Here is a 21289-nt window from a genome sequence, read left to right as displayed (position 1 = left end):
GGGCCTGGCTGTATATTTCCTTCTGTTTTGTCACAAGACAAATAGTACAGAACATAAACACTGCAGCTGCATTAAACCTAAACGGACAGAGACTTATGTGGAAGGCAGCTCCTTCTCCCAGAGTCTTAGAATGACTGCTTTTGGTGCCACCCTTACAGTGCCGCGGCCAGTTGTCACTGACGTGGAATTGGAATCCTTGGCTTGCCACTGGAACAACCCAGTGGCAACACTGTGAAGGAGGAAATGATTGTTGTGCATCTCTGGTCAAGAAGTAGGAACCATTCTCTGCCCTCTGATTCAGAAGAGGTCAGATCTGCAAGAAGCCTTAGAAACAGTCTTTCCAGGAATGTAGTTGACAAGTAAAACTGAGTTTCCACAGGATATCAGGAAAGTACACACAAGTAGAGCCAGTCCCAAGGATGATGAGTTTGCTTGTTCAAGCACTGCCACCTGTTCCCAAGCAGGCTGGTACAGAGGCTCCCAGCTGAATTTTCTCTCTGTTCTCTTGCATGGAGGTCTCTGACAGAGTAAATCAATGACATCAGCCAGCCTCATTACCTTTTATCACTCATGAGAAGGGAGCCAAGTTGATGCGTGCACGTGCCTAAGTCAGCTATAGTCTCACCTCTCCATAGGACAGTGATGTCTTGAGAATTTGAGGTTTTGTGTGGAAGTGGGAAAAGTTCACATTTTTCATCTTATCCCATTTTTTTTAAGCCTTCCATTTATCATTGCTTAGTTCTTTTATCTGCAAGAACCATTGGCCAATGTTGACACTGGCCAGCTAGTCGAGACCTTAGCTGTATGTATGGTGGGCAAGCTGCTTCTGCTGTAAGCCGGGTGGACAGAAGTTTTCCGTAGGCCCTATTAACATGTTCAGCATATACCAGGGGTGGTGCAGCACCTGTGGAGGACTTCAGATAGAATGTTCTAAATGTTTTCTAGTAGTTGTTAAGCTGTCAGCTTTTTCAGATGAGAGACCCTCCTCTTGCTACTTTTTAAAATCCAAATGAAAGAGTGTGCAAAGCTCATAATCTGCAGATGGGTGTGGTGATAGGTGACAGCCTTTGGTGAGCAGTCACTGCGTGTCAGTTCAGAACAGATGGGGCAAATGCCTAGCCCACCCATTTCTGCCACAGAAGACCAGAGTGGCTCCTCCTGAAACAATGTACACATTCTCATTGGCCAGAAACACACTGTATTTACAAAATGTAAGTCAAATCAATGGTCAGTGTTGGGTGGAGGGTACAGTGGAGGCAGTGGAGAGCTGAGTCACTTCCCTTCCTAACTATTAGCAGTATATAGACAGACATAATCGTGCAAAACTGTGAAAAGGGAGTTTAACATTCACACTCTTTTTCCTTCACTTTATACTTGAATGGATTAACAATGTCCACCAGATGAAACAATGATCTTGTAACTTTATATCTTGAAAATCCGAGAACTTTGAATATATAAGAAATGAATGCAAGGTAACAAAACTTACCAAGTATTCCAAAACATATATATATATATATAGATACATCCAAATGAGTGTTGACCCTTTCCAAGTAGTCACCTTTTGTGGTCATATAGGTTTATTGGTTTTATTGGTCATATAGGTCAATAGGTTTATTCCTGTTACGTTGCTGAAGCACGCACTGGTTTTAGAACTTTAAAAATTAACCTCAGCACCTTCCCGTCTATCCTTACTAAGGAACAAAATATTTATTTTTTGAAGTTGGCTTTGGGTTTTGTTGACTAAGGCCATTCAAACCTTAGCCAACAAATAATTTACATGATCAAAAAGCAGAGGGGTATAATTTTAAGTTCAGGATAAGATGCAGTTCTAATAAAATGAAGTCATTCTTCTGTTACTTGAAATGATTCTAAACATAGTTTCTAAAGAGGAGTTCAAAAACGTTTGAGCAGTGTCAGTGTCTTTGAAATAAATACACAACTTCTCAAGTTATAGAAAGGTAGTATAATTACATTGGAAAGAATCCTGGATCAGGTTGCAAGTCTTGGGGTCAATCCCCACACTTATTAACCACGTGGAAATGTCTTCAGTGGGACTCTGGAGTTCTAGTCTGGAAAATGGATTGATGTTTCTTGGATCCATTCCAGCTTCAAAGTTCCCTGTTGTAGCAATTCTACTTTTAAATAGTTACAAATACATATAAAGGATTTCGAGCTTGAAGATGGGCCACATTATGAAGTTGCAAAATTTAGCCACTATTTTCTTTAAATAAAATAGTATAGTCTTATACTATAGTCTTATAGTATGTTTGGTAAATTTGATCGTATCACTGTGTATTAATCCTGTTCCTGGTTGAGTCATTTTGTTTCCGCAGGTGAGAATTCAAAGACCAAAGTTAAGTGAGTGGTGTAGAAACACATAGCAGTTTACAAATCAAGCAAAATTGGAAGCTCTAAGGATTCATTTTCCAAATTTCAGACCTATTGTTCCAGCTCCACCATTTCGAAATGCCATTTTCCCACTAGTAATAGCTCTTTCCTTTTAACTATGAATGGATGGGGAAAAAAATGAAAATAGTGGCAAAATTTCCTGTTTCATATGGCCCATTTCCTACAACTCTTCTTAATAATTCTTATAACTGACAATTCTACAGAACAGTCGGCTAGGATCAATTAAATGTTCCCATTTTTACAAGAGAAAAGAAACAGTCTCCTATGATTTTGTGTCTCTGTCTAGAAGAAGCTGTTGTACACTTGTAAATGTGAATAATGCCTGTACAGCTGAGAATATTCCTAAGAGAAATGACATAAGGATAGTGTTTAGTTGTTAAAATTAGAATATTTTATCAGGGAATACAATGTTGTCCAATGTAAATGTTCATTCTAAATACAACTCTTCAGTGTAATTACAACAATAATTTAGTTTGTGTGTTTGAGGTTGTGAGATTTTTATTTTTGCTGGATACAATTCTGAAATTTAGTACTTGTCTGTCTTAAGGAGATCTGCCCTGCATGCAAATCTATAACTAGACAAATATTATTTCCTTTCCCAGCTTGCTCTTGGGAGGTTTCCATATCCTCAGGTAAGATTGTTCATTACTGCCGTTTGCCACTGTGACATTCATTCCTATGTATGAAGGTACAGGGAGCAATTGTGAACATTTGAGCCACATACAAATAAATCTGTCCTGTTAAATTGAAAAGTGATATCTTAAAGGAGTCATTTAGAAGTCTCTATTGATTTTTTATTTTTTTTAAACTCCAGATTTTTTTTCCTCTTTGTTAAAGGTGGGAAGCCATCACCGTGCTCTTCCTTTGTGTGACATTGGTGATGTTTTCCTCATCCCAGCCCAGCACCATGTGCTCATACAGAGGTTGGAAGAGAGGCAAAGCCTTTTCTTGATACAATGTTTGAGTTTTTGGATTCAATTAGTTATTTGAATTAAAGGATGGAGGTGAAGGGTGAAAGTATCTGATCTAGGTCATTATTTTTGCTAAGCAAATAGGTGGACCCCCACTTTTACATGGATATGATTTTGAGCTTTTTTTTTTTTTTCCTTTCTATTTACATTTCTAAGAAAATAAACTGTCCGTTATGTTGCCATTGCTGATGATAATCTCTGTGGTAATTTCTTTAAGATTTTTATTGTAGAAGGGTGTTAGCACTTAAAATGTTAAGCTATTCTGTGGCTTGAAAATGGTTCCCCAATGTGTGGGGAGAAAGAAGTGAAATGTCTAGAGGGATGAAAAATGAATGGTTTGACTGTTTTCCTCTGGTTGATGCTCACTGTTTTTCTGGCATCTTGGTCTGTACAGGCCAAAGTGCCTGGAGGCATGTCTGATTTAAAGGTGGTGTTGGTCTCTGCTCTTTAAGCATCTATTAACTTGCTATTATTATGCAAATAAGTGTTGTATTACACATACTAATTTATGCATGGTTAGATTATGCAGATGCATCACAAACATGGTTATTGAATAATAGGATGGGGCTCATTCTCTCTCCCATCTTTATAAGCAGTTTTAAACAAATTCTCCTGATACCCATGTGAACATTTAAAGCCCCTTCACACGCTGAAATGTCTTTTCTGTATCCTTTTTCTTTTACAGTTAAAGCCATCAGATAAATGGAGGAGAAGCTGTCCAAGTTGTTAGGTTCAGGAGTGTCGGTCTCACCTTTCAAATGTGTAGGATTGTTTGTTTAAACATAATCTTTTCCTTAAAGAGATCTGAAATGTAATCACTTGGCATGCATGCTCGAATTTAGTGACATTTTAGTGTATACAGCCTTGCTGCTTAGCTCTAGGTAGCCCATCAAATTAAAATCACATTTTCAGGATTTATAGCTCATTAGAATATTTATCTTGGTAAGCCTCTTATTCTGTCAGTAATTTTTAAACAATTCACTGTTTGGCCAATTTATGCAATCCCCTCATTTTGTAAATGAAGAGGCACTATACAACTTAACATCTCAAACAAGTCTTGGTAGAAAGCTTGTAAGCCATCTAGAAAAAAATACCAAAGTTTGAGAATATAGCTGTATTCTTGAGATTCCTAATGCTTAGAGTATTTAATCAGTGAAATTTGGTTAAGTGAGAAGTCTAAGAAACGATTGCCTTTGCATTTGACAAATGAAGCTTTGAAAGACTGGTCGAATTTGGGCAGAGGCTGTCTACCTCCCCAGTATTGAATGTTTTCGGGAATTGTGTTAAGTGTATGTTTACTGGATCAGTCAAGTGGAAATGGAAAACTCAAATGTGCTGCACTCCCTAGTTAGCAATCACTGTTACACCAGAGTGAGGGGAAAACTATAATTCTTGGATCATGATAGAGTATTGTCACCAAACTGGGGCTTTGAAATAATAGAAGTAGCTTTTGATGCCATCAGGTCTGTTTCTGAGGTCTTTCAGCAGAAGTTTGTGCACTTCATTGTTGGCATCAGTAATGACTTTTGATGGACTTGCCATTTATTTCAGGCTTTGTACTATATACTGAGGATTGAGAAAGGATACTTTATAAATTCCTTTTCCACCCTTACCTTTTGCCTTCAGATAAAACACATGAAGAAAAATAAACATTTTTATAGTATCGCAAGAACTTGATTATGAAATAATACCTTCTGTTTGGCCCGTATTATCTCATTTGAACCCCCAACCACCCTGTGAGGTAGCTTCCCCTAACAAATTGGGCAGACAGGATAGCTGATTTGCTCACTGTTGTACTGTAGCTAGTTTGGGGCCATTGAATCCCGAGTATAATGGGCAGGAGTGAATCACAAACTCTCAAGATTGGAAAGGGATCTCAGACAACATCGAATCAAACCTCTCTGTAATATCCCTGAAAAGCAAACCGTTGAACACATCTAGTAATAGGAGATTCACTAGTTTACAAAGCAGCCCTAGAGTCAAATCTTGATTTACCACGCTTAAGGACTGCCTCATCTCAGTTGTTACCCACTAGTCGGCTCCTTGAACACAGGAAAGATTTTCATATATCCTTAAGATCTCAAAGTTTTGCATCCTTTCTGTCCCTAGGGCTGGTGCCGAGTCAAATCAGGGCACCAGATCTCAGCTCTCTTCACTAGTGGGAAGCTGAGGAGACTGGCCTCTTTGAAAGAGCTCTAGACCAGTAGCCAGAGATTAGGGTTAGAACCCAGCTCTGGGGCTTCCCTTGTGGTATAGTCATTAAGAATCCATCTGCCAATGCAGAGGACACAGGTTAACCCCTGCCCTGGGAAGACTGAACATACCGTAGAGCAACTTAGCCCCTGCGCCAAAGCAGCTTAGCCCCTTAGCCTCTACTGAGCCAGCGTCTGAGAGCCTCAACCACTGAGTCCTTGTGTGTGGCTGCTGAAGCCCATGTGCCTCGAGCCCGTGCTCCGAAACCAAAGAAGCCACCGCAGCGAGAAGCCTGTTCACCACAACAAAGAGTAGCCCCCACTCTCCACAACTAGAGAAAGCCCACTCACAGCAACAAAGACCCAGAGCAGCCAAAAAATAAAAGTAAAAGAAATAAATCTTAAAAAAAAAAAAAAAATGAACCCAGCTCTACCATAAGCTCCAGTCACCGCAGGCCTCAATTCTTGCTTTGTAACTCTTTGAGGCCTGTTTCCTCATCTCTAAAATGAGCCTGTCTGATTAGAAGCATGCAGATCAGATGAGATTATGGTGAAACCACTTGGGAAAGTACAAAGGGCCACCCTACTGGCCCTGACGTGGGACTGTAGCACAAAAGAGAACTTCTAATCGTCAACCAAAGGTTGCAAGAAGATGTGTGCGCAACCTGCCAGCTGCAGCTGGAGCAGAGCGTAAAGTGAGCAGAAGGGAAGGAGGGGGGAGAGGCCAGCTTCCAGACTCATCCTCCCCCAGTCCAGCGTCAGCGCCGCTGACAGCGTCGTTAGCAGCGTCTCTTCCTGCTGGTGACGCGGAGTGTACCCGCTGGGGATGCAGATGCGGGAGGGGTGCTGGGAAGATAGCCGGAAGAGTCAGTGGCCTGGGAACCACATAAAGGTTAAAGGGCTGGATTGTCGTTGAAAGAATCATTCTCCAGGAATTTCATTGTTGGGGGGCTTGGTTTTTATTTGTTATTTGAAAGCACTATCTATTTTAGTTTCCTTTAGGCCTTAAAGTTGTGTATGTAGCCTCATTGGCATGCAGTTTAGGGCTCTATGGCAAAAAAGGCTAGAAGTCATTATAATTACCCAGTCTTGTTACCACAGTTCATCGTAGGAGGACCAATGATGTCGGAGCCACCTAGCGCCTTTCCAACATTGAGCTCCAGAGTGCTCGCTGTTATGTGACTCAGGCTATACATCCCACCTGCAGGAACTATTATTTCCAGCCTCGAGGTGACCAGATTGAGTCTCCAAGGCTCCAAGGCACCTTGCCTCGGGGATGAATCGGTACAGTGAAAGCTGAGACTTGCTGGTGACTAAACTAAATGACTGGCTCTATGAATTCTGATTTTGGTTGACTGTTCAAACCACTGCCCTTCTTCCCTCTCAGCCCCAAGCCCTTCTCCTCGCTCACCTTCTCTGCCCTTGGCAGGCCTTCTGTGTAGATGAGAAGGGTTGTCCCGTGAAAGATGATGACAAAGCCATTCCCCTGGAGCCCCCTTGCTTTTCTCACCATGTGTTTAGCAGAGTTATGGGGGATCTGGAGGCCTTGGAGCTCTCACTGACCCCAGTGCCATTAAACTCTGGGTGCCTGTGAAGCATATTCTGCAATAGCATAATGAAAAATCATGTTTTTAAACATTTGGTAAAGAGATAGTATCTCAATTTCTTGAACAGTTTAGCTGTAATACTCTTTGGAAACAATGTCCATGTCCAGACACGGGTGGTAGCTGTGTGTAGTTAATCATGTACATCCAAATCCAGTTGATTTAAAAAACATGATGGTGGGCAATGGTTGGTTTAATGACACCGTAATTTAGGAGAAATGAAAGAGATTGCCTGCTAAAAATTGTTGTCCTTCGTTCAAGCTTTACAACAGTGCCCTGCATCAGGGCAATAGTAAATCCATTAAGGAGACTTCTCAAGGGTTCTGTCGGCTCTGACATTTGAAAATTTGGTAAGCAAGATGCTACAGGAAAGTGAAGATAATATGGATACACATGTATTTAAGGTACTTTTGCATGTATAAAAATGTTCTTCTTTTGGCTACATTTCCTGATCTTGGTTAATAAATTACATCAAAATGACCTGAAGTTAAAAAAAGGAAAAAAAATCTGAGCAAATAGTGCCCCTGGTATTGTAAAGCTTTGAATGTTTTCACACCCCATTAATTTATTACTTCTCTTTCTTCATCTTTAAATTTCATTTTTTTTTTTTTCAAAAATTCCGACTCCCCGCTGCTGCAGTGATTTTCATCTTGTTGTTAATTTTCCCTGCTCCATATGGAGCTCCAGACATTTCACCTGGAGGCTGTACTAGATTTTGCTGTAGTGATCGTACTTCCGGAGGCCAAAACTGTCATTTAGGGTTCCTGGTGCATCTGTCTGCGCCAGGCTTTTCACTGGCATGGGAGAGTGTGAATAACAAATTGGATGCACCTGAGATTCAGATGATTAGTGTGTTTTGTGAATCTCTACGACTTGTAAGCAGATAGCTCTGGGGGTGGCGGGGAGGGCTGAACATCGACTGTGGGTGAATCTGTACTCACACCTTACATTTGGGGCTTTTCAAGGGAAGTGCAAACATCATAGGCAGCCTGAGTGCAGAGAGAGTAACAAATATTTCATCCTGCCTTGTCATTGATTAGAAAAGAGCCTTTAATTTCATTTCACCCCATGTTGTGATTAATTTGCATTCTTTGTCAGAAGTTAATGGAGTTTTTTATGGTTCACTCTGAAATCCTTGAAGACATCAGACTTGATCTGATGTTTATACAACCGCCAGCGGAATTTTTTCGTTTGATTGATGGCAAGCTTGATGTTATTCCAAACGGCTTTTTAAGCTGTTTTTAAGAATTATTTGAATAAAATTCAAGCAAGATATTGTTGTAACGATCAAGATTATCTGTTAAAAATCTGTTTCAAATAAAGAAGATGATAAGTAGTAAAAAAAGGATCAAAAACATGAGATATAGTACATGGTGATGTTATTTGTTAAAATACATAAGAATGGCATTCAAATAAAATATTGCAATATGTAGAGATCACTTTTATTGAAAAAAAAAGTACCATCCTCTGGCCAAAGAGAATAATTAAGGCCAAGGTAGAAGGAATGTCTGCATCTTTGGGATTAAAAATCTTTACTACCAAGTGGCGATTCTCATTTATTCTGCCACCTTTTGCCACCAATGTACAAAATAGAGATCTGCTGTTCTTAACTCAGGGAGACGGGGTCTGTCAGGCCTGTTAGCTGAACAAAATGATGACATATTACTTGTCTCAATAAAGAGGCATTCTTAAATCCCAACACAAGTTAAATGTAAGTGGATAAGAGGATTTTAAGTGAAAGATATATATATTCTTAATAGTATAATGACTGGCCTTTTTCACAAGATAGTACAGAAATGAAAATATCCTGTTCTTAAAAAGCAAAAATACCCCACTTGTTCATGGGTTAGAGGAAGGTGTGTTCACCCCTTGTACACTGTATATCAAAGTATGAAGGAAGCTGTAGGTGGCATGTGCTCAGAACCCCCTGCTGCTAACCAAGGAAATATGTTTTGCAAATGCTTTTTGATTACTAATACCATTTGTTTGATTGGGGGACTCTGCCTTGCTTCAGCAGGTTCTGGTTTTGCTGTGACTGCTGCTAGTGAGACTTACTCATAGGTCAAAAAGCTACTTATCTGAGCACTTTCACTTAAAACAGATTAATTTATTTGCTGTATCTGAAAGTTTCCTAAGTAATTGGGTGGTTTTAATGGAAGTTACTGCTTTCTGATCCTTGTATTAACATGATCTAAGGTCCTTTTTATTATATGCAATCCATATTATTGACCACAGTTGCCCTGTTTTCATTTAAATGTAAGCAGCTTGTCAAGTGGAAAATATTTTGTTTAACTTGGCTTGGAAACCTGCTATTTTAATATGTGTAAGTTTTTTTTTCAATTGACACACTGTCTTTTAAACATATGTTTATTTTGTAGTAATAGTGTTCTGAATAGAGTATTTTTCTCATAATAAAGTAAAAAGTATATGTTCTTAAAACTATTTTAAAATAGTAAATGTTTTTCAAAAGTTGATGTCAAAATACAAGAGTTTTTACTCCTAATTTTATTCATGTTTTAAATTTCTTTGAGTATACTGCTACTGATCCTAACTTTGATAATTTAATGTTGTTTTATATTTATTGTTATATTCACACTATAGCTATCACTATCTTATATATGTATTAACGTACTGATTACATCTAGACCAACCTAGTATTGCAAAATTAAACCTAAAAAGCTGCCTTTTTTGAAAAGAGGTGTTCAGAATCTATCCTTTGTTACATGAACTTTTTGAATTTGAACATAAAGGATTTTAGTAAATTGTAAGTATCCAGTTTTTTCTGTGAGATCTCTAGTCAAAGAGAAAAGTAGCAGTGGGTAATTACCCCAACTTCAAATTATAATCTTTAATTGGCAAGAGTCCAAAAGAGTGATATGTGTGCGGTTTTATTTTTTCAAACAGATTTCTAGCTTACATGTTTTAATTCATTGTTTATTTTCACTCTCACTATTTGGGATATAGACATTTAAAATATACTGACATTTGAAGCCATAAAATCAGATTTTATGTTCCATAAAATGCAGAGGTGAAATTTAAGTGATATGAAGATGTTTGCTGATACACATTTGCTTCTTCCCAGGAATTTTTAAATTGCCTCTGTCAAATTTTTCTCCCAATGCCTATTTCATACTTATAAAGATGTTTCATAATTTTATTTGCTTGGCCTATGCTGAAGATGGGAGATGGGTTCCCAGTATATCTTTAAGATAGAGCAGAAATGGAAGAGAAATCATCCCCCAAATATGGGTAGCTTAGAAATGTGAGACTTTCAAGATAAATTACTTGTTAATACCTCAGCTAGGTTAGTGGTTCCTGTCTTTGCTTTTTAAAGCACTAACCCAATGTTGGTTTGTTTCTATAGCACCTTCTAAACTATTTTATGACATACATTTCAGTTTAGTTGAACACGTATTTGTCACTGAGCATCTACTCAGTCCAGGCACTGTGCTAAGCCCTGGGAGTACAGAAATGAAGTGTGTTGTCCCTGCTATCAAAGCATCTAATGCAGTGGGCAGAAAAACATGAATAAATAGCAGTTGATATAAAAGGAACCCTACAGGAGATGGTATGCTCTGGCCTAACGAGTCAGAGGTCAGCTCACTTGAGGAAGCTATGGTTTCACAGGGTGGATGATGCTTGAGCTGAGGCTCTAAGGCTAGAAGGATGGAAAAGAGCTCCAGGCGTTCTAGTCAAGAGAGTCATTTTCTCTTTCCTTAAGACAAAGGTCTGAAGCATCATGTTGAACTTGGTTTCCTTGCAGTACTTCAACTCAGTAAGTTAACTACTGCTGCTGTTAACTTTTATCTCCCTCATAGTTTAGGAGTTTCCTTAGATGACTTTTAATGCAACACAAGGAGGGAAAGTAAGAAGGGGAGGGAGGAATTATAGAGGAGAAAGGTACTGTATCAGGATGGAGCCAGCACATGTAGCAGAGCCCAGATCATGAAATTGGGCTTGAGAATTTCATGACTCCCTTTTCGATGACTGAGAACCAACCTGAGGTCAGAAATCATTACATTTTTAAAATTTTTATTGATTTATTTTAAATGTTTTGGTTGTGCTGGGTCTTCATTGCTGGGTGAGGGCTTTCTCTAGTTGCAGGGAGTAGGGGCTACTCTTTGCTGTGGTACATGGGCTTCTTATTGCAGTGGCTTCTCTTACTACAGAGCATAGGCTTCAGTAGTTGCAGCATGCAGGTTCAGTAGTTATGGCTCAAGGGCTCTAGAGTGTGGGCTCAGTAGTTAGGGCACACGGGCTTTCATTTCTCTGAGGCATGTGGAATCTTCCTGAATGAGGAATCGAACCCATGTCCCCTGCATTAGCAGGCGGGTTCTTAACCACTGGACTCCAGGGAAATCTGGAAGTCATTGCATCTTAAGATTTCTACCCCTAAGGTCTGGACTTCCCAGATGGTGCTAGTGGTAAAGAGTCCGCCTGCCAATGCAGGAGACACAAGAGATGCAGGTTCAGTCCCTGGGTTGGGAAGATCCCCTGGAAGAGGGCATGGCAACCCACTCCAGTATTCTTGCCTGGGAAATCCCATAGACAGAGAAGCCTGGCGGGCTATAGTCCCTGGAGTCACAAAGAGTCAGACATGACTGAGCACTTCGCCTAAAGTCAGTTGGCACATGCCTCTGAGGGGTTCTCTGCCACCCTTTATGAATTTGACTTGGCTAGACTGCTGGGGAACTGGGGGGTTGTCATGATCAAACGACCTAATACCTAAGAGAGCCCTTTGAAAAATATAAGTTGGTAAACAAGAGTAAGGTAATATTAGTATTATTTATATTTTCAGAAAGTACTTTAGGGATTTACCCATGTAGCTCTGAAAATATATGACCATGTCTCACTCCAGGTAGGACTAAAATGAATTACTCTTCTGATCCCATAAGAGCCTTCCTTTACAGTCTTTCTTTTTTCAGTTATAATCTATCATTAACAATCAGTCATTAATATATAGAATTATATGCAGGATATAGTAATTTTTAATTTAATAACTGGAGACCATTATTCTTCTACAATTTTTAAATAAGCAGTTTAGCCCAGAAATAGAATTAAAGCTTGAAGTAGAGAATTTGGTGCCCAGTCTGGCTTTTACGAGTGGCGTCACTGCCTTCTTTCCCTCTGAGACTTGTGGTCTGGAAGGCTGGCCATTTTTCCCCCTTTGGTTTCATTGGTGCTCCTTAATGGCAGCATAGAATTGCAGGATGTGAGGCGATCTTACAATGGTCCAGTCCAACTCATTTACTTTATAGAGGAGGACATGGGGGTCCATAGCTGTTAAATGAGTCACTGATGATTACCAGGTATTTGGCAATAGAACCAGACTATCTCCTGCTCTGGAGGGCTGGGGTGCAGGGAGAAAGTGAGAAAAGGCACTCAGGGGCATTGAGCCCAAATGGCTACCCTTATTTTACACGCCCATCCACTCAGGTACTGCCTCCAACCGGCGTGTCTTCAGAGATGGAAATTACTGTCCTAGGATGCTCCATACCTGCTAGGTAATTGCTGATGGATATGGATCCCTGGAGGGAAAGTGGTCCTCAGCAGCAGTAGTAGCAGCAGCAACAACAGGCAAAGACATCAACTTTTATTGTACTCCAGTGTTTTATTTAACAACATTCAGTATAGAAAACTTAGGTATATTTGGGGCTAGGGGCTCATTGGCATCCAAGTTAAAAAGGGGGCAGACCTGGCCAAGCTTTGTTTGAGTACAGATTACTTTTCAGATGTTTAACAGTTCTGGATTAATGCCTGGGGTCTTGGGAATTCTTCCTCAACTAAAATGTTAATGATGCTCAGAACCCAACCCTCTTTACTGCCAATGAAACAGATAAGCTAAGTTCATTGAAAAACCAATGAGTTGCCTAAAAGGAGCAAAGAGCTGATTCGATTTAAGCCTGGAGATTGCCCAGGACACACCAGGTGGAAAGAAGGGTCCCAGCGACTGCTAGAAGCTAAGAAAGGAGGCAGTTGTCTGTTTATGCATGGAGCCAAAGTATCGAGGGAACCTAAGGCAACCAGTTAGAACCAAGTGTGGACTCTGTTATGCTACACAGTGTCAGGGTCTATAGGTGGTGACCACCACGGAGAGAAGGTAAGGAAGGCTGGGGAACGTGACAGTCTTAGGAGGAAGGAAGCTCGGAGGAGAGAAAGACCAAAGATGGCCATGGAGCTTGTTTTATTTCCTGTTTAGAAACCAGCTTCAGAGAGCATCATTCTGGGCTTGAGGAGACCTTGACTAGTTTGGTAAAATGCAGTAAACAAAAGAATGTTCCCAGCTAAAGGTCTCCCTACAGCCCCTGCTCTTTGAACAGCCCTATACCTCCTCGGTAGCCAGGCAACTGGAAATGTTCAGTGACTCAGAGCAGAGGTGACCGGGGTGCAGTGAGCAGCACACCCAGCAAATAATAGATTAAAGCATTGTCAGTATATGGTTTCTGCCCAGTGGCTCATGCAGAGCTAACCTGAGTTCTGGTCCTGGCTGTTCCTATCAGTCGTTTGACCTTTTTTTTTTTTTTCAGACCTCAGTTTCCTCATCTGGAAAAATGACAGAGGTGGCCTAGGTCAGTGACTTGGGAAATCATGGGAAGACAGGACATAGTGTGGGTGGACATCTACTCCCTGACACATGTGCATGCACACACAAATACATCGAAACGAACTAAGAGTTATTTGGCAAACAAGGACTGAAAAATGCTGGGCTAGATACATCTGTGGTCTCCTTTCATTTTTTTATTTTTATTTTTTTTTTACCACACTACATGACATGTGGGACCTTAGTTCCCCGGCCAGGGATCGAACCGATGTCCCCTGCATTATAAGCACAGTCTTACCTTAACCACTGGACCACCAGGAAGGTCCCTGCTTTCATCTTGTGTGAGCAGTTTCCTCCTCTTTTCCACATCTTCAGCCCCCTTTCTCATCCCCATCTCCTAAATCCTCTCCTAGAATTTATTGAAACTTTATTTTGCCTATATCAAAATATGAGAGGTGTGAACCAAAACTCTGAAACAGAAGTCAAGTTTCTTTAGTTCATTCTAAATCTATGACTTCTTCTCTTCAAATCTATTTTGAATTCACAGTCAAGCCAATAAGACATTTGTTAATTAACATGGTTACGTGTGACTGTATTTCAAGATTTTCTGTTCTTTCCTGATCCTGTAAGAACCACATATTGGCTGCAATTGCGGCTTATCTCAGAATCTCAGCAGGCCAGACCACGTTGTCAGATATATCATGTTTGTTTGGGTTTTTGTTTATTTGTTTAAGGAACAATATGTGGAGTCTTAGCTCACAAAGAAAACCTTCCTTGCAATGCCTGAAAACATGACTTGTTGTGGGCCTCATGGGGAAGCTGTCTTAGAAATTTACAGCATCCTGAATCCATCGAACTATATTTCATACAAATATTCAGTGACATAGAGGTGAGTGCATGCCCTGTGCTTAAGTCTCATCTCTGCCACTAAATTTCAGGGAACTTAAAAAGTCACTTTGTTTTTGTGAACCAGCAAGTATATATCTTATCCATCATTTGGGTCCTAGAGTCTCATAGAGTGACTGGCATAGAGCAAGATCTTCATAAACATATATGAATTGATGAATTGATAATTTAGTCTAATTTTACTTTTTTGCATGTTGGCATAGCATGTTTTAGAATCAGAAGAAACTAAGAATCGATTCACATACTTAGGCTTTAAATTAATAATTTCATCCCCTTCCATTGTCTGTACTTCCACTCTATCCTGCCAGCATCAATACCTGAAGAATAAAGCCTTCCAAGGAGATTTGATAGTTGTCTTCAGATATTTGAGGATTCTCTGTAAGAAAGGATGTGGATTTGCAATATTAGGAGGATAGAACTGGAACAGGAGGTAGGATGGGCAGTCAGAAAATGCGCGGGCTCCCCATTACTGTACGTATTCAAACAGAAACCACATCAGCAGGGGTGTAATGATGGAGGGATTCAAGAGTCAGATGGGATGGAGCTGGGTCAGATTAAAGAACCTTTCGGGTGCTTTCAGACACCAAGTCTATGAGTCTCCTTCAGCCAAATGAAAGACTGATGCATTTTCTATCAGTTACAAGGGAAAGACCCCAGGCAGAAACTTCATCAGACTTGTCTAGATGCTGTAATTGGTTTAATCATCCATTCATTTTGACTCTCAAATACTCTGTCAGTATGAAACAGATAAGAAATAGAAGAGTACAAGAAAGAAGTGATTTTTTTCCAGCCCAAAACTTATGCACTTCTCTGTTTCTCTCCATTGAGCTGACTATGTGATATGGCTATCAAAAATGTGAATACCCTTGTGGCCTCTGAGATTCTACCAAGTACAGTGTCCAGAATAAGGTGATGTAAGCGAGTGCAAGGTATGTGTTCAGGCATAGGCATTGCACTTTATGAGGAATGTACCTAAATGGCACCACATTCAGAGAAAGGTAGCTTCAAAGGAGAATGTGAAATCATGCCTGGGTGATTCTTCCAGAAGTTTCTGGTTCAGGTCACAGAAAACCCAACTCAAAGTTGCCTCCATCACAGGGGAAATTTATTGAAATACATGACCGAAAAGCTAAGTATTGCTGGTTTTAGGTAGAACCTTATCCAGTAGTTCACTTTGGGCTCTGATCTTAGTAGGCTTTTCCCTTCACAGACCAAGAATGACTATAGAGCTCCTGGGGTGACCTGCTTCTCAGGTTAGAAGGGAAGAGCAGGTCTCTTTTTCCCCTCAAGCAGCCAGAGGCAGTAGATTTCAGTCTGATTGGACCAGTTTAACTCCCTGCACCCAGGGCATGTAGGCAATGCGACTAATTTAAGACTGAGCTACATGCCCCACCTCTAAAGCTGGGGTTGACGTCATCTTCCCATGAAGCTCATGGGTTACTTAGGGGCAAGGGGATGTTTGTTAGTATGCCATTACTAATGGAAGGGAGAAGGATAGAGGGCAGCCAAACATAGCAAATGATCCTAGGAAGAAAATAGGATGTTTGTTGAGGAAAGAAAACATTGTTAAGACATGACAGCCATTTTGAAATATGTGAAGAGCTGTCTTTAGACTTAATCACTGCAGCTCCAGACCATGATCGTATCTTATAGGAAGACATATTTGGACTCAAAATAAGAACACATTTCCCAACAATTCAAGCTACCCAAGATAGAATCATTGGAATCCTGGCACTGGGAGGTCTTCAAGCAAAGACAGAATGGCTGTCTGTCAGGAATATTACAAAGCTAATTTCTACAAGAAACAAGGAATTGGACTAGGTGACCTCTAACATTGTTCTGGATTCTGTCGCATGTGGAGGATTTAGGCTAATAGAGATGCAACCTAAATGGCGACTCTAGAAAAACCCTTTCAGATATTTTGCCATGCTAAAATAGCTTTTGCTATAGCAGATTTATTTGACCATAAAAAGTAGAATGGTCAACAGGCCTTTCTCAGAAAAAGCAACACCTCCTTCTTCCCCTACCCCTCTCCCACACCCAGGGAACAGATATTCTTAAACTAGATTCTGAAATAAGACCACACCTTTTTTTTGTAGCAAAGAAAAAAGTTTGATGCAGCAAACATCTCAGATCTTCTTTGAAACACAACTACTTAATGGACTCCTCGGCCAGACCTTGTACTGTGAGGGAAAAAGTTAGTTTTGTAACTCACATTGGTCATGTTGAATTGTGATTCTCAGCTCCTGCTTTTCTCACAGGATTTAGGTCTGACTATTGAAATTCTCATTTATTTGCCCAGGAAATGATTCACGCTAGCTCCTGTACCCCTGGGTAGGGGAGGACACGAGCCGCGTCAGTTTTAAATACACAAGGGATGAAGGAGTGGAGGCCGGCCATCCTGCCCTTTCCCCTGCTCTCTGGCCGGCAGAGCCAGCACATGAGTAATAGCTGCTCCGCACCTTGGTGCTGCAGCTGTTGTGTGTGGTGGGCATGCATTGTCCTTGATGCTCGGGAAGCAGTAAGAGCCAAGTGATCTAATTTATGGCTGTGATGATTTTCTGCCTGGTCCCATCTGAGCTGTGCCCTCCTCTGGGCACCTTAGAGCCTTTCTGGCTGCCCCAACTGTTTGTCAAATTCAGGGATATCTATTTTTAACTTTTCAAAACTGGTCACTCTGGAATGCAGCACCCTGGCCCAAGTTTGGGGTATGAGGCAGGGAGAACATGCCAGTGAGTGGATCTTAGAACATGGGGATCACAGTGACCTCTTATACCTTATTGAGTAACCTCTTACTAAATCCTCTTATCACTCATTTTTAGGTCATTTATTTGTGTTTAAATGAGTGATATAACTTATTTTTTGTTTTTGTTTTGTCCTATACAAGCTATGCTGATAGATTCACAGGCATGATAAGAACTTGAACAAGAACAGAGATTGATGAATAGGGGAGATAGAGCACAAGTGAACTATATTTGTTCACTTTACATTGTTAGAAATAATATATTTTATTCATTTTATCTCATAATACATTCAGTTAATCTAAAAATATCAGTTTGCCAAAATTCCCATTTATAGTTAACCAGGGTAAGTTTTGTCCTGTTCCTTCTCAAAAAAACAGTCCTTTGTTTAAGCATTATTATTTTAAGTTACCAAGCATTGTGTATTCAGTTTGTAAGGGATTTCCCTGGTGGCTCGGAGGTAAAGAATCTAGGGTCAGATCCCTAGGTCAAGAAGATCCTCTGGAAAAGGAAATGGGCAACCCATTCCAGTATGCTTGCCTGGAAAATCCTATGGACAGAGGAGCCTGATGGGCTACAGTCCATGGGGTCACAAAGAGTCAGCAACTCAGCAACAACAATAACAATTCAGTTTGTGGTCACGTGAAGGTGATTTTTTTTCTCCCTCTGAGGGCTTTTTGAGATTTGGGCACTTTTTTTTTTTTTACAAGTTCTGATGGATTGGAGGTGATGCGACTCAGTTTTCGCACCCAGCCCAATACCAGATATAGTCGGATTGAATGTCTGTGTCAGGAAAGAAACTCTGTGCCTGAGTGGGAGACTCGAGGGGTGGGATGGATATTTGGGCCCCTCTAGCTTATCTTTTCTAGACTAGAGCCCTAAGCCTAGTGAAAGGAGGGAGCTTCTGAAGCCATGAGAATCAGACAGGAATTCCAGGAATCTTTCTGATTCCAAAGCTGATGCATTCCCCCTCCCTTACTAGTTGCCTCATGAGTCAGCAGTCAATTCTAAGCCAGGTTCTGTGACCTTGGGCACTTTTCCCCTCTGAGCCTCAGTTTCCCTAACAGCAAAATGAGTAGATTAAACTAGATCTCAGAGGTCCCTTCCATCTATTAAAAAAAAAAAATTGGGTCATCATTCTTCATGTAGAATATAAAATCTCAGTTTGCTATAATACTTGTTTATGTTAATATTTAGCCAGAATTCTAGCTTAATGCATCTGATTTTAAAAGAGAGTCCTTGCAAAATAGCTACAGTTCTTAAAATTTGACATTTAAAAAGAGAATAGAGTTCAGCATCAAAAGCTAGAATGTGATACCAGGAGCACAACAGATAAAAACAGTATTCTTTTAAAATTCCAGTCATATGATTTAATTTTATATTTCTTTTTTTTTTTTCTCTCTCTCTCTATTTAAGAGAAAATAACACAAGCTTGAAAAGCAGTAAATATGTAAAGAGAAAATTTGTCAACTGGTATTGGAAGATCTGACCCAGGTCACACATAAATCTCTCCGACAAGAGCTGCAGGGCAAGCCATAATTTCAGAGAGTAAAAGAGAAAATGAAAGCTCAAGCTTGTATATCTTCTCTAAGTTCCATAGGTGGATTCATTTTAGTTTTCTGATTGTGCTTCTGAATATAAAAGGGCTGGTAGCAAGGTCTGTCTACCATCGTGTGTGAAAAAGTACCTCTCCAGAGATAGAAGCATAATGGGAGCCTTCCAAAGTTGCCTTTTATCACCAGAGTCATTGACTAAATAATTGAGGCCCCATAAGCAAACTTTTGCATCAGTAATTTCCTTTCCAGGTTCATCTTCCAGAGTCACAGGCCACATTACAGGAGCTTTTTAAATCGCCAGCTCTATGGTCCTCTTAAGGAAATAGAAGACCCAACTGAGATTTAGGCCTGCCTGTTGTGAAGTCATTCTTCCCCATTTAGACACATACGGGCCTGTCTTATGTTAGAATGAGGCATCCCCTGTTAGTGTGGCTTAAAATCTTAGATCTAACAGCTGATGAACAGGAAAAAAAAAAAAAAGCTATGCCCAGAAGAGAGAAGAGGTTTATCTAACTAGTGTTTCAAAATGCTGCTGGTTCTAGAGACTGATCAGCCAAGTCTATGACTGGAGCAATTATCGTTCTGTTCTTTGTCCCCAGTTATTAGTTAGACATAGAAAACTCGGTATGAGCAAAATGTGTAGGCAGGAAGGTGGACTTGGACAAGTTAGTTATAAACAGCATCTCATATGTTGGGAGCTACAGGCAGTACATCAGCCCTAACAATGTTATTGTGTCCCTCTGAACTCTGCTCTCAGATCTAAGCATTTGGAAGGCAGACCCAGAATAAAGAGAGGCATTCACGAAGCTAACATTTTATATTGAGAACCCTTAGTACCCCTTTTAATGCGCTATAAAACCAGGGGCTTCACTTTTTCATGAACTGTGTGTAAACGCAGAGGCAGTGACTGGAGGCTGACTTTGTTCGGGTCTGTTTTATGGTTGATGCGCCTGTACAGTAATGTGATCTTGAAAAAGGTAAACAACAAAGAGTTTAGCAGTGAAAAATACGCCTAATATAAATACAGTCGAGTACATGGCACTTCAGAATTTGAAAAATATGACCATGGCATTAAATTTTCTGGTGGAATTAACAGAGGAACAGAATATAGCATTTAAGGCCATATATCTGAGACAGAGAAAGGAGATAATACATCTAACTCTATAGTCTGTGTGGCATTCATATAAAGAAAAGCACAGTAGCTTTATTTAATTGAGAAAATGAATCAATTACAATGATGTTGCATCATCAGATTCTTGTGAAATAGAAGATATAAGTCACTGCATTGTGTAACAGTGTTAAAAAGTAATTGAGTATCTTAAGCATTTTGAATCAATTTCAGGTACTGGCACTGCTACCTTAATACAAAATTTATGAAGATGATTTCATGTAATATGTTGCTATCAAAACCGTACAATAAAACCTGGTAACAATGTCTCTCTTTAAAAACCTGGGCAAAACAGTATGGTTATAAAATCAGAAAACAGACTTTGATGTTGCTATTTCTCCTTTTCTTGTAGTAAAGAGTACAGTTTTAAGTGGTCTTAAACCGTGCTTTTAACCCAAAGAATGGGGCAAGGTGGAGACTTTTTCCTAGGTCTCAGTCTGTGAGGAAAATTTCATTTACTTCAGGCAATGGCTGTTACTGGAAACAATGTCTCACAATCCATCCCTGAATTCATTTTGAAACCTATCACTTAAAATGTTGGCTACATGTTTTCCTTGGAGAATTTGTAATCCCTCTGACTGCTGGAAATTTGTGGAAAAACATTCTCTTTGATGTCAAAAATGGTTTTCTAATTCTGTGTTCATTGCAAATAACTCTCCTGTTGAAGTAGATTTATCTCACTAAGAATGTTGGGGGCATGGGTAATCTATGTATACTTAAAAAAAAATACAGTTGGCCCTTGAACAACAAAGGGGTTAATCTGGGTTTAATTTAGTTGGCCCCCCATGTCTGAATATCTGAGGTTCCTTCACATCCATGGATTCAACCAACCACGAACCATCGAGTACTCTAGTATTTACTAATGAAAACTAGCCTCGTGTAAGTGGGCTGCACATTTCAAATGCGTGTTGTTCAAGGACCAGCTGTAAAAGCAAGCACCAAAGATATCTGATAGGAGAATTTGCCTGGGGTTTTCATGATTTTTTAAAGGAGCCGTGGCTTTTTACTAAAATCCTAACCACTCCAAGGTGGTAGTTAAGAGCCGTCTTCCTTTTTAATGTAAACATTTCCCTGCAGATCCTTATACAGAAGTACACGCTGACTAGGGGAATAAGAAGCGGCAGTATTCAGTAGGAACTACCAAAGTAGACTAAGACCCAGTCCAGCTCGGATGGAAGTTTCAGGGAGTCGTGCCTGGGGA

The 21289-nt window shown here is 40.1% G+C and overlaps 1 protein-coding gene across 6 annotated transcripts in view; it reads left to right on the top strand.

Moving 5' to 3' along the window:
- MAP2K5 (mitogen-activated protein kinase kinase 5) overlaps positions 1-21289 on the top strand; it is a 260879-nt gene that overhangs the window by 176785 nt on the left and 62805 nt on the right. For 3 of the 6 annotated variants that reach the window (XM_043919834.1, XM_043919829.1, XM_043919832.1), the window contains one exon: positions 3012-3041. The exons of the other annotated variants lie outside the window; for them this stretch is intronic. In XM_043919834.1, the coding sequence (XP_043775769.1) occupies positions 3012-3041 (30 nt within the window). The remainder of the gene's footprint in view (positions 1-3011; positions 3042-21289) is intronic. 6 annotated transcript variants of the gene reach the window in all.

This window comes from Cervus elaphus, chromosome 12, assembly GCF_910594005.1.
Source record: "Cervus elaphus chromosome 12, mCerEla1.1, whole genome shotgun sequence".
NCBI classification, from domain to species: Eukaryota; Metazoa; Chordata; class Mammalia; order Artiodactyla; family Cervidae; genus Cervus; species Cervus elaphus.
This window is presented reverse-complemented; position numbering and strand designations above follow the sequence as displayed.